Here is a 14,374-nt window from a genome sequence, read left to right as displayed (position 1 = left end):
CACTTTCATCAAGAGGCTCTTTAGTTCCTCTTCGCTTTCTGCCATAAGGGTGGTGTCATCTACATATCTGAAATTATTGATATTTCTCCCGGCAATCTTGATTCCAGCTTGTGCTTCTTCCAGCCCATCGTTTCTCATGATGTACTCTGCATAGAAGTTAAATAAGCAGGGTGACAATATACAGCCTTGACTACTCCTTTTCCTATTTGGAACCAGTCTGTTGTTCCATGTCCAGTTCAAACTGTTGTTTCCTGACCTGCATATAGATTTCTCAAGGTCACGTGGATATATGTCCCATTATTGGTGATGTTAAGGTATCCGGTATAAAGCTATTATATCTTGTTTTTGAAATTAATAAGTAGTTTGCTGCAAGATACATTGACATCATGTAAATATCCTGTCTCTTATCCAACTTTTGCTTGTGCAACTATGATATTTACATTTACCTGCAGTAACACTTTACCTATGATAATCTATTACTGTAACAGCCCATCCTTGATTGATGATTTTCTAACTACATTGTTCTTCCATGTTTATAGTTTCGCATTCTGCTGTAAGGAAGACTCTGCCTTCTTCCCTTCCTTCCAAAAAAATTGATGCACTTATCCCCTTCTATGGATTATAATCCGCTTTTACCATTATTTACTATGATGCTCAAAATAATCTGTCCCAGACCTGGCCAATGGGAGCCTCATCAAGTGGGCTCCTAAAGCCCTTTGATATATCCCAGTTGTTCTTTGCACACTTTCTTACTGATATAGTGCAATAAATTACTGCAAGCAGGTATGGATGTGAGAGTTGGACTGTGAAGAAGGCTGAGTGCTGAAGAATTGATGCTTTTGAACTGTGGTGTTGGAGAAGACTCTTGAGAGTCCCTTGGACTACAAGGAGATCCAACCAGTCTGTTCTGAAGGAGATCAGCCCTGGGATTTCTTTGGAAGGAATGATGCTAAAGCTGAAACTCCAGTACTTTGGCCACCTCATGCGAAGAGTTGACTCATTGGAAAAGACTCTGATGCTGGGAGGGATTGGGGGCAAGAGGAGAAGGGGACGACAGAGGATGAGATGGCTGGATGGCATCACTGACTCGATGGACATGAGTCTGAGTGAACTCCGGGAGTTGGTGATGGACAGGGAGGCCTGGCGTGCTGCGATTCATGTCCGCAAAGAGTCGGACACGACTGAGCGACTGAACTGAACTGAATCTTGTCCTTTACCTGCACTAGCCTTGATATCAGCCATTTCTCTAAGGAGCTATGTTTCCTTTTAATTGAGAATTGCCTTTAGAAACAAAGGTGTGGGTGGGGGCTGTGTCTTTTGTTTTAAGGCCCTCTCAATATATGTAATTGAATAATTTTTTTTTTTTTAAGTCGCTAAGCTGAGTCATGTTCGACTCTGTGATCCCATGGACTATACAGTCTATGAAATTCTCTAGGTCAGAATACCGGGGTGGGTAGCCTTTCCCTTCTCCAGGGGATCTTCCCAATCCAGGGATCGAACCCAGGTCAGATCTCTGCCATTGCAGATGGATTCTTTACCAATTGAGCTATCAGGGAAGCCCAATTGAATAAAAGTTCTGATCCTTTGCTGGGACAGGTGGCTTAATGAGTAAACTTTCTTCCTTTAATCTCCGAAAACTAGGGAGCAGTTTCACAAATGAAAAAAGATACGTGTAGTTTTACAAGTAAAAAAAAAAATACAGGTTTTAGAATTTTAGGGCTCTCTTTTCTCTATACACTGTGAAGTACTCTAACTGTAATCTTTCAAGAAAAAAACTCTTCATTGGCTGGATTGGACAGAGAGGAGAAAGAAAACTCTGTTTTTATGAGTTCTTTGAAACTATTTTGGGAGAACTGTGGTTCACTCTTTGTCTCAATGTTTAAAAGTTTGATATAATTGGATCTTTGGGACTTTATCCCTGAAGGATCTAAAGTTTCAAACCTCTGCATGAACTTTATAGCTGCTGAACTTTAAATTGTTCAGGGACAACAGGTATTCCCCCAAAACAACAGAGCATTTAAATTTGCATAGTATTTCAATTGTTACACCTTGGCATTTTTAGTTACAGAGGTAACAGACAATTCTTCTGAAAGAAATGATTTGCATTGTTGACTTTTAAGGAATATGTTTAACATTTTAAACATGGGTGCAATTCATTCTTTCTTGCACATAGCTAAGTTTATGATGTATATCATAAACAATATTTTAATTGGCATTGGTGATAGGGAATTCAGTTTTTCTTGGCTACTATTTTTAAACAATAGAAGATGTCAAGTCCCAGGCAACTGAGCTGATTTTAAATTCTTGAAAAAACTGTTTTCATTGCTAAAGAACAGCAGTCTTAAAACCTGTTTCATTGAAATCAACTCCTGCAGTAATATAATAAATTTTTTGTAGGAAATTTGTTAAATATAAAATCTGGTAGAGAAGTTTCTAAGAAGTCATCTCTTAACTAACAAATAAATAAGAACTAACTCCTAGGATGTAGGAAAAATGAAGTTCTTAGGAAGAAAAGCAGAAACTCTGCCTGCTCAGTTACCACAGAGGGCAGTAGTACTGACAAGTATTCTCTAAAATACTCAGAGTATTCAGGATTACTGATAATGTTTGGAGCTCGATGTAAGCTGTTGGAGGTCTGATAACTAAACAGGAAAAAATATTGCCAGGTTTGATAATAGACTGGATATGTGATACAGTGAGGAAGAGGTCAGAGGTAATAATGTAATAGAATGAAAAGTATTTGACAAATATGTCCCTGTTATACAGCCATGATATAAGGCATTGCCCACGACATTATTATTTTCACCATCACCATTTAGGCCAGGTGTTTAAGTACGAAGACCTGGAAGACAAATGATAATATTGACTGAAATTAACAAATTAGTGATGAGAAAGTGAAGAGTGAATTGCTGCAAGATAAACCATATAACTGAGGAATTTACCTGTGAAAGGAAGAGCAAAAATAGGATGCAATTTGCGTATGTAGCATGACAATGAAGGGAATTTTTAAGAACAGTATATTTGAAAATAGAAAGGAAAGAACTAGTGGGGAAAGGAAAAAGACTGATGGTGATAAAGAACAATATCAGTGCATAATCAAGGTAAGTTAAAAAAATTTTTTTTTGGTTAATTATGTGAAATGTAAAAATAAAAGAAATAAAACCTTAAGTGTGATGTAGATTTTTTTAAAAAGTGTCTTGTAGATAATTAGATGATCTGTAATCTTTTTTTGTTATATTCACTCATCTGTTTTAGATTCCACTATTAGTGATATCATACAGTATTTGTCTTTGACTGATTTTACCAAGCACAATATCCTCCAAGTTTATCCGTCTTGTTGCAAAGAGATTTTAAGATAAGTTTTAAAGGGAGTTTCATTTCTACATTTCCTGAATCTTCATGAGTTTTAGTGTATAACAGGAGTATTGCCTGGATATAATTTTTAAAACTATTTACATACTCACAACGATATGGGCCCCTATAATGAATAAAACTTTATAGTGGATGTAACAATTTTTAAATGAGGTGGGTTATTTTGCATGACTTGTAAACTGGCTCTTACATAGAATCAGAATGGGTATCTGCAACACTACAAACAATGTCACCATTTTTGAAACAAGTGTATGGACCTCCAAGCTGTTAGCTGGCCAGAACTTCATAGGTGTTAGTTTAAAATTCATTTACTTGTTCCTTCCAAGAATTCTCCTTTTCTTCCAGTGAAGATCATTACCGGTTTTTATTTTTACAAATGTGCTTTCTTTTCCTCATTTATTTGACTGACTTTTCTAATTAGTGCTCAATAATATATTCATTGTTCTTTCATATTTTTCATCACTGAGCACTTTCAACTGTCTACTGAAGGCCCACTGTGTGCCAAGCAAAGGATTACAAGCTGAGACTCACATATTAAATTTGTTTATTCTTGTTTTCAAATTCACTCTTCTCTAAATTTTGTTTTGAAAGAAGCAACTTTTTATGTAGATCTAACCTGTTTCCCCTCCTCTTCGATCAATAGATACATTGTCCTGTGACTTTTTGTGGTAAAATTGTGTTTTTAATAGTGGAAATAAGTGCAAAAGTGTTTTCCTAAGTCAATGAACATTATACTTTATCTATCCGTTTTTGTCCTCAGATAAAGCGAATAGAATCATATTAGAATAACTACAGGTAAAAGGAAGCGAATGCAAGGCGAAAATCTCACCAGCTGGAGTTTCTTTTTCCTGGAAGGTTTTTCTAGATACCCAAAGTTAGAGATTGTTCTCTTCATCTTCAGCCTTTTAATGTATCTGATAACCCTCTTGGGCAACAGCATTCTTATTTTAATCACTGTCGTAGACTCACGCCTTCAGACTCCCATGTACTTGTTCCTTGGAAATCTCTCTTTCATGGATATTTGTTACACATCTGCTTCGATTCCTACTTTGCTGGTGAACTTGCTGTCATCCCAGAAAACCATCGTCTTTTCTGGGTGTGCTGTACAGATGTATCTGTCCCTTGCCATGGGCTCCACGGAGTGTGTGCTCCTGGCTGTGATGGCGTATGACCGTTATGTGGCCATTTGCAGCCCCCTGAGATACCCCGTCATCATGAACAGACAGGTCTGTGTGCAGATGGCCACCATCTCCTGGGTGACGGGCTCTCTGACAGCCCTGCTGGAAACCAGCTTCGCCCTACGGATACCCCGCTGTGGGAATCTCATTGACCACTTCATGTGTGAAATTCTGGCAGTGCTGAAGCTAGCTTGCACACGGTCTCTGCTCATGGACACAGTCATGCTGGTGATCAGTGTGCTCCTCCTGCCCATTCCAGTGCTCTTAATTTGCATCTCTTATGTCTTCATCCTTTCCACTATTCTGAGAATCAGCTCAGCAGAGGGCAGAAACAAAGCTTTTTCTACTTGTGGTGCCCACTTGACTGTGGTCATCTTGTATTACGGGGCTGCCCTCTCCATGTACCTAAAGCCTTCTTCATCAGGCTCACAAGAAATAGACAAAATCATCTCATTGCTTTATGGAGTGCTTACACCTATGCTGAATCCCATAATTTACAGTTTAAGAAACAAAGAAGTCAAGGATGCGGTGAAAAAAGTGCTGGGCAAAATGTACTTACAACAAACACAGGAACATCTCTGACTGTGTGTCCGTGATTTTTTTCCAGGGGTGTGTCCTTGGCGGAACTCACCAGAAAAATTCAAGACAATATACTCACGCTCAGTAAACTAACTTGTGCGTGACCTTCGTCACTTTACAGTTGTGAAATAGGTGTGTATAGAGTGATTGCCTGTGGACGGTAGTAGGTTCCAATTTGCATTTAGTTGTAATTTCTGTCTTTTCTGTCTTATGGTTGTGAGGAGTTTGGGGCTATAGAGTCATCACACTTTTGTTCCAGAAGGAAACTTGGATGAATTTAGTCTGTAAACTCTGGTGCCAGAAGAAACTTGTCTATCATCTCTGCCCTAAATCCTTTCCAGAATGAAGTGGGAGCGTAAAAGAAACAAAGACACAATGGCCTTGGTTACTTAAGCAATAAACAGAATCTTTGAAAAATTAAAATACTTGGCTCATCATCACAGAGTTGTAAAATTGGAACTGTAACCCTCATCCTTTGGGTTTCTTCGCCAGAGCTTGTTCTACATGCTGAGTGGCTATCTACCCTTCCTCATTGAACACTCCTCATTAAAACTCTTGACTTCTTGAGTAAGGTTGTAATGCCTGCTTGATTTGCTCACTTGCTAACTTTGCTTTTCCAAGCACCTAGATGCTTGCATAACTTGTGTGTGTTTCTATGTCAATATACCACCAGTACTACCAATTAGGTCTTTTTTTATGTGTGTATGTCTTTTTTTCTTCATTGAATGATTGACTTCACAAAGTCATGGATTCCTATTATTTTGTATCTTTTATGTTTACATAAGTCAGTAAACTAATACATTTATCATCTTTGAATTAGTCACTGTATTTGAGAAGTAAATACCACCTGTGAAAATTATGAAGAAGAAACAGCATGGGCAATGAGGTCTGTTGCTTTGTAAATCATCTTAAAGTGATATTTGATAGTAGAATTTTATTAAAGTAGCAGAGCTGGATTTTAGAATGAATTTTCTGTCTCCTGGAGTTAGCTGTAATATGTGTGATACCAAATGTAAACCGGAAGAACTGGAGTTACAGAAGTAGCGGAAATCTTTACTGCAGAGAGTGAACTATGAGAATTTGAAGACACAGACACTGAATACCCTTAGTAATTAGTATATCAGCTTTGACAAAGGGAACTGAGCTAGTTGACATGAGTCACTGAAGCAGGTTATAAATGACCCTTATGTCAGAAGAGGACCCAGGATGGAACCTAGGCAGATATCTCCCTAGTAGCTCTTGGCTAAGAGATTAGGAGTTACAGTATTACAGCCACATGTTACCCAAAGTTGCTGAGAAAAACAGGAAGTCAATATAAATATAAATGTGTTTCATATGTTACAGGCAGTACTAAAGGAAATTACTGGCAATTGGTACATTCTGTCATTTAGATTAGACTCCATATCAATCAGTTTGGGTTAAACTCTGTCTCAATTACAATCCTTAATTTTATAGAGTCTTGGGTGAGGGATTCTTGTCAGGTATTAAAAAGAGGAATATATTTGACAAAAAGGTACAACCACCAATGACAGTCAGTTCCTGAAAGATTAGTAACATGACCAGGTTTATGCTTTTTAAAAAAATTGAATCATGTCACTTCCCATTTAAACCCCTTATTGGCTTTTTATTACCCTAAAGCTTGAAGTCCTTAAGATGACATGCATGGGCTTTCAAAATCTGATTACCCACCATTTATATTCTTTGCTTTGGGAAACTCAGATTCCTTTTCCTTCTACAAAACTGGTGTGCTGTGTCTTTTTATTGAAAGCATTCATCAAAATTTGTAATCTGATAATAATTTGTGGGTTTGTTTAATATTTCTCTCACTACTCTGTAGGTTCTTTGAGGCAGGGACCATATCAATTTCATTTACCACTGGAGACCCAGAGCTTAGCGCAAAGTCTGGCACAGGAAAGGCATTCGGTGCATACTTTTGTGAAGCACCAAGTGCTCAGTGAACATCTGTTGAATACAAATATGCATATAATAAACTTTTGATGGCTGTTCAATTAAGTACTTGACCATTCCTGTAGTGAGAGAGATGAGGATGTCAAAGGTGGCTTCTGGGTGTCAAAGAAGCCTGATATGTCATTAACTGACATGGGGAATACTTGACCAAGTTTAGGGGTTGAAGGGAAACCATGAGTTATAATTTAGACATGTGGAATCTGTCATGATTTTGAAATGTGTAAGAGATGTCAGTTGGATATGCTGGTTTGGAATTAATGAGAAAGATCAGCCTGGAGATATAAACTTGTGACATATTTGCATATATATATAAGAATTTAAGTATTGAAAATGGTTAACATTAACTAGGGAGAGACTATACAGTGTGCGAAACACTGAATATTCATTGGGAGGACTGATGCCGAAGCTCCAGTACTTTAGCCACCTGAGGTGAAGTGCCGACTGATTGGAAGAGACCCTGATGCTGGGAAAGATTGAGGGCAAGAGGGGAAGGGGTGACAGAGGATAAGATGACTGACACATCATTGACACAATGGACGTGAGTTTGAGCAAACTCTGGGAGATAATGAAGGACAGGGAAGCCTGGTGTGCTGCAGTCCATCGGGTCACAAAGAGTCAGACACAACTTAGTGACTGAACAACAACAAACTGTGAAAACTGCCTACGTGAAACTAGGGGAACACTAATATTTAAAGCCCATCAAATAGGAAAAGCCAAGAAAGCGGCATTGAAAAAGAGCAACTTCTAAAGTAGGGAGAGAGCAAAAGCCAGAAGACAGATTCCAGTTTTCATCAAGATTAAGTAAGCCCTCTCCACCCTGCTTTCCCGCCAAATGTAATTAAAAACTTTAGATAGAAATGCATGGAGCAGTCATCTGAGGGCTCTGAAAAATGAATGGTACCATGCATACCTGGGATGGAAACTGGAATGCAAGGTACCAACAAACTCACGGTGAATTTTTTTTTTTCTTTTTCTTCTCCACCATCCAGCATCTCTTGGTCTAGACTCAAGGGCAGCCTGAAGCCCAAACCTACACACTGGGTTCAGAGAGAAAGATAGCGTGAGCTCCAAGGGAAGCTCCCTTTCGGTGGTCTGAAATGAGAAATGGGGAGCAAAGGAAATTTACTAATTAAAAAAAAAATTGTCTCTTGCCCCAACTCCCAGGCAATCTTATGGTGACCGTGGCAGCACCAGCAGTGGTGGCTGGGCAGGCACCTAAAACCCTTAGGGAAGAGACCCTTCTTCTTGGTTTAGAGGAACCGTGGTCCCACGAGCTTGGGAAGAGTCCCCATTGCCTTTTTCTCTTTCTATCATCTCCTGTTTGGTACTTGAGACAGAGACTTCCAGCCTACAGCACTGTGGGAAAATACATTTCTGTTAGCCATCCATTCTGTGGTATTCTGTTATGGCAGCCTGAGCACTCTAATGCATGGGCCCTGCGTCCATCTCCAAAGCCAGCAAAGATGAGTCAAGTCTCTCTCATATTGCATCATTCAGACCCTGCTTGTGTCATCACATCTCTCTCTCTTTTCATTTCCTTCTTCCACTTTTAAGGACCTGTGTGATTTCAGTTGGGCCTAGACAGATAATCTCTTTAGGGTAAGCTGATTACAACCTAATTCCATCTGCAACCTTAATCTCCTTTGCCACCTAATCTAACATATGCTCCGTTTCTGCATCCTAATCGGATATAGACCTCTTTGGGACCATTATTTTTCCTACTACATTTTGATTTCAAAATGGCTGTCCTGAGAAATGGAAACACTTTCAGATTCTTGGACATTCATGCAGAACTTTCTCCAATTGCTAAAGACCCAGAACAACACTGCAATATAGATGTCAGTGAGTCTGCCTGTGAGTCTCAGGTGATTGAGATTCACTTCAAAGTCCACATATGGAGACTCTGAAAGCACCCATGGATTTTCCCTCGGTTTGCAAGTAGTATTTGGAATAGCTACTGTCAACAAGTGACACATCCCCACGCTGGCCTTGTGAATTATGGAATAAGGAACACTGTAGCAGGAAGATATGAACTGAGGCCCCTGGAACTTCTCTTTTTCCCACCAAATATATACACTAAAGACCATATTGCATTCTTGGTGAAACTATAGAAATTAAAGGCATAGCATAAAAGAGAAGAAAATAGTACTATTTGCACGGCTGCATCTAGAGATATCATGCTAATTGAAGTCAGAAAGAGAAAGACAAATACCATATGATCTCACTTACATGTGGAATGGAAAATATGACACAAATGAATATATCTATGAAACCCAAACAGAATCTCAGATACAGAGAATAGACTTTTGTTTGCCACGGGTGAGGGGTGGGGAAAGGGTGGATTGGGAGCATGGGGTTAGCAGATGCAAGATAGTATATATAGAATGGATAAGCAACAAGGTCCTACCGTAGAGCATAAGGACCTATGTTCAATATCCTGTGTTAGACATAATGGAAAAGAATATATTTATAATTGAGCCACTTTGCTGTCCAGCAGTAATTAACACTGTAAATCAACTATACTTCAGTTTGAGGAAAAAGAAATCAAAAGAAATCTTGGAAGATTCAAGGAACAGTGATTTGATTGTTAAAAAATGCATACATAGAATTTATCATCTTAACCATTTTGAGCATACAGTACCATAGTGTTCGTATATTCATGCTGTTGTATAGCACATCTCCAGGGTTTTTCATTTGCAAAACTGAAACTCCGCATACATTGAAAAACAACTGTCTGTTTCTCCTCCTCATGGCAATCATGATTCTACTTTCTGTTTCTATGAATTTGACTAGATGCTTCATAAAAGTGGAATCAGACAGAATTTGTATTTTTGTGACTGGCTTATTTCACATAGTATAATGTCCTGAAGTTTCATTCATGTAGTAGCATGTGACAGAATTTCTTTTTTTAATGAGGTTGAATATTCCAGCATATGCATATACCACATTTTCTTTATCCATCCTTCCATTGGTGGACATTTGTGTTGCTTCCACCTCTCGGCTCTTGTGAATAATGGGGCAGTGAACATGGGTGTGCAGATCTCTCTCCTAGATCCTGCTTTCAATTATTTTGTGTACATATGCACAAGTGAGATTGCTGGGTCATATAGTAGTTCTGTGCTGTGTTTAGTCAGTCATGTCTGACTCTTTGTGACCCCATGGACTGTAGCCTGCCAGGTTCCTCCGTCCATGGGGATTCTCCAGGCAAGAATGCTGGACTGGGTTGCCACGCCCTCTTCCAGGGGACCTTCCCAACCCAGGGACTGAACCCAGGTCTCCTGCATTGCAGGCAGATTCTTTACCATCTGAGCCAGCAGGAAAGCCTGGGAATACTGGAGTGGGTAGCCTATCCCTTTTCTGGGGGACCTTCCTGACCCAGGAGTTGAACCGAGGTGTCCTGCATTGCAGGCAGTTGTTTTACCAGCTGAGCCACCAGGGGAGCCCCTCACAGTAGTTCCACTTGGAGTTCTTTGAGGAACTTCCATAATAGTTGTTATGTTTCCTGTAGCAGCTGCACCATTTGGTATTCCCACCAGCAGAGCACAGGGACGAATTTCCCACATCCTCGCCAACACTGTGTATTTTTTGTTTTGGTTTTTCTTGTATTAACCTTCCTGGTAGGGGTGAAGTGATATCTCATTGTGGCTTTGAGTTGCACTGATCTAATGGTTAGTAATGTTGATCATTTTCCACAAACTTTTTGGACATTTGTGTATGTTTTTTACAGAAATATCTATTCAAGTCTTTGCCCATTTGAATTATTTTATTGTCTCTATTATGTCTTCAATTAACTGATAAATTCTTCGGTATGGGCTACTTTGCTCTTTTTTTTTTTCATTAAGTGTTTTTGTAGAGTAGTTTTAGGTTCTTAGCAGAATTTAGAAGATACAGGGATTTCCCATATAATCCCTGCTCTTGCCCCCTTAAGCCTCCACCATTATCAACATTCCCATCAGAGTGGTGCGTTTATTGATGAACCTACACTGACACATCATATCACCTCAAATCCATAGTTTAAATTAAGGTTCACACTTGGTGTCGCGTGTTCTGTGGGTTTGTACAAATGTATAGTGATCTGTATCCATCATTATGGCATCAAACTGTGAAACTTTATGGGATTTGTAATTTATAAAATGGAGTAAATTTCTTAAACTTGAGTAATACTTTCCTTGGACATTTTATGAGTACTTTGAATCACACCCTCCTCTCAGTATTTCACTGTTACTCATAAATAGGATCATTTCACTTTGATGGCACTTCAAATCCCCCTTAGGAAGCTTTCTGAGAAAAGTAAAGTTCTCTTCCTAATAAGTCTCGGTTGAATTTTCCCAAGTTCACTGCAAACCTATTGCTTACTCATGGGACTAAGTCCCACAGTGTCTTATTTAACCTGTGTGCACCTCCAGGGAAGCAGGGCCACAGGGCTTCTAAACTGTAATGAAGCCTAGTGAAACACAGGGCAGTGAGAGCTGGTCTGTGACTTGTACTTGTCTAGTGGGAATAGCGTCCTAATGAAGAAGTGTTGCAGAAAAAGAGAAGCATTATAACTGTCTTGTTTGGTAAATGCTCTAGAGCTATTTGGAGAGCTAAGTAGCTGTTCCTCCCAAGGGGCCATGGGAAGATCTTCTCAGAGGGGTAGTGGAGCATCTGGAAATGAGAGAAGGACTAGGTAGAGTGGTGTGTATCATTTTACTGTTTCCTGAGCAAAGAAGTACCTCCCCAGGATGATTCTTTCCTCCTCACATTTCCTTTCTGCAAATGGGCCTTCAGATTAACCTATACAACATTTCCCCCCACAGACATACTTTGCTTTATTGTGCTTCACTTTATGGCATGTTGCAGGTAGTGGATTTGTTTTAAAACCAAAGGTTTGTGGAAACCCTGTGTTGAGCAAGTCTATGGATGCCATTTTTTCCCAACAGTGTTTGCTCACTTCATGTCTCTGTGTCACAATTTGGAAATTCATGTAATGAACTTTTACATTACCATTAGATTACTATGGCGATGTCTGATCTTTGATATTACTATTGTCCATTGTTTCTGGGCGCCATGAACTAGTGCCTGTATGAGATGATGACCTGAATTCATAAATGTTGTGTGTGGTTTGACTGCTCCGCCAACCACTGTTACCCCATCTTTCTCCTTCTTGGATCTCCCTAGTCCCTGAGATGTAACAATATTGAAATTAGGCCAATTAAAACTCTACAGTGACTTCTAAGTGTTCAAGTGAAAGGAATATTCAAGCATTTCTCACTTTAAATCGAAAGCTAGAAATGATCAAACTTACTGAGAAAGGCATGCCAAAAGCTGAGATAGGCTGAAAGCTATGTCTCATGCTAGTTAGCCAAGTTGTGAATGCAAAGGATAAGTCCTTGGAGGATGTGAAAAGTGCTACCATAGTGAGCACATGAATCATAAGAAAGGGAAACAGTCTTGTTGCTGAAATGGAGAAAGTTTTAGCAGTCTAGATAGATCAATCCAGCGACAGTACTCCCTTACCTAATCGAGAGAAAGGCCCTAACTTTCTTCAGTTCTGTGAAGGCTGAGAGAGGTGAAGAAGCTGCAGAAGCATAGTTAGGAAAGCTAGCAGAAAAGAAGCTAGCAGAGGTTGGTTCCTGAGGTTTAAGGAAAGAACCTGTCTTCATAGCATGAAAGTACAGGATGAAGCAGCAAGTGCTGATGTAGAATTTTCAGTAAGTTATCCAGAAAATCTAGCTAAGATAATTAATGAAGATGTATTAATGAAGATTTTCAGTGTAGGTGAAATAGCCTCCTATTGGAAGAAGATACCATCTAGGATTTACATAGCTAGAGAGGAGAAGTCAATGCCTGTTTTCAAAGCTTCAGTACACAGACTGGCTGTCTTGTTAGGGTCTAATGTAGCTGGTGACTTAAGGCTGAAGCCAATGCTCATTGACCTTTCTAAAAATCCTAAGGACCTGAAGGATTGTGCTGCCTCTAGTCTGCCTGTGTTCTAGAAGTGGAACACATAGCCTGGATGATGGTACATCTGTTTACCACATGGTACTGAATATTTGAAGCCCACTGTTGAGACCTACTGCTTAGGAAAAAAGATGGCTTTCAAAATACTAATGCTCATTTGACAATGCACCCAGTCACCTAAGAGTTCTGATGGAGATGCACAATACAATTCATGTTGTTTTCATGCCTGCTAACACAACATCCATTCTGCAGCCCATGGATCAAGGAGTAATTTTGACTTTCAAGTCTTATTATGTGAGAAATACAACTCATAAGGCTATAACTGCCGTACACAGTGATTCCTCTGATGGATCTGGGCAAAGTCAATTGAAAACCTTCTGCAAAGGATTCACTATTTTAGATGCCATTAAGAAAACTTGCGATTCACAGAGAGAGGTCAAAATGTCAACATGAACAGGAGTTTAGAAAAAGTTGATCCAGCCCTCAAGGATGACCTTGAGGGGTTCAAGACTTTAGTAGGAGAAGTAACTGCAGATGGGTGGAAATAGCAAAAGAACTAGAAGTAGAGGTGGGGCCTGAGGATGTGACTGAACTGGTGTAGCAGCATGATGAGACTAATGGATGAGGACCTTCTTCTTCTGGATGAGCAAAGAAAGATATTTCTTGAGAGGGAATCTATTTCTGGTGAAGATGCTGTGAAGGTTATTGGAATTACCACAAAGGATTTAGACTGTTAAATAAACAGTTGATAAAGCAGGGTTGAGAGGGAATTGACTCCAATTTTTTGTGTAAAATGTTACCTAACAGCACTGCATGCTACAGAGAAATCGTTTGTCAAAAAGTCAGTTGATGCAGCGAACTTTGTTGTTTTATTTTAAGAAATTGCCAAAGCCACCCCAACATTCAGGAACCACCACCCTGATTAGTCAGCAACCATTAACATTTGAGGCAAGATCCTTCACCAGCAAAAAGATTATAACTTGCTGAGGCTCAGATGATGGTTAGTTTTTTTTTTTTTTTTTTTAGCAATTATATATTTTTAAATCAAGGTATGTCAATTGAAGAAAATTGAGCATCCTTAAAATTGTGAGTTAAGATTTATTAGGAAGCCTTCCTTAGGATTTACTGAGCCTTACTGAGGACTTGGCTTCCCTGATAGTTCAGTTGGTAAAGAATCCACCTGCAATGCGGGAGACCCCAGTTCAATTCCTGGGTTGGGAAGATCCACTGGAGAAGGGATAGGCTACCCATTCTAGTGTTCTTGGGCTTCCCTTATGGCTCAGCTGGTAAAGAATCCACCTGCAATGTGGGAGACCTGGGTTCAGTCCCTGGGT

General features: G+C 39.4%; 1 protein-coding gene and 1 pseudogene across 1 annotated transcript; both read left to right on the top strand.

The window, feature by feature from the left end:
* The first annotated feature begins 4,181 nt into the window (after window positions 1–4,181).
* On the top strand, window positions 4,182–5,132 carry LOC104991176 (olfactory receptor 2K2). The gene has a single exon (XM_010843571.1). It carries the CDS (start codon window positions 4,182–4,184, stop codon window positions 5,130–5,132), a length of 951 nt encoding a protein of 316 aa, XP_010841873.1.
* A 3,704-nt stretch (window positions 5,133–8,836) lies between these two features.
* Window positions 8,837–14,019, top strand: LOC104991226 (annotated as a pseudogene).
* Window positions 14,020–14,374: the final 355 nt, after the last annotated feature.

The sequence above is a fragment of the Bison bison genome, unplaced genomic scaffold, assembly GCF_000754665.1.
Source record: "Bison bison bison isolate TAMUID 2011002044 unplaced genomic scaffold, Bison_UMD1.0 scf7180017864183, whole genome shotgun sequence".
In the NCBI taxonomy this organism is placed as follows: domain Eukaryota; kingdom Metazoa; phylum Chordata; class Mammalia; order Artiodactyla; family Bovidae; genus Bison; species Bison bison.
The sequence above is the reverse complement of the archived record's forward strand: the minus strand, read 5'-3'. Positions and strand labels throughout refer to the sequence as shown.

Bases quoted from the DNA above. Each gene is read 5' to 3' on its own strand.
- LOC104991176 (XM_010843571.1), top strand. From the start codon at position 4,182: ATGCAAGGCGAAAATCTCACCAGCTGGAGTTTCTTTTTCCTGGAAGGT.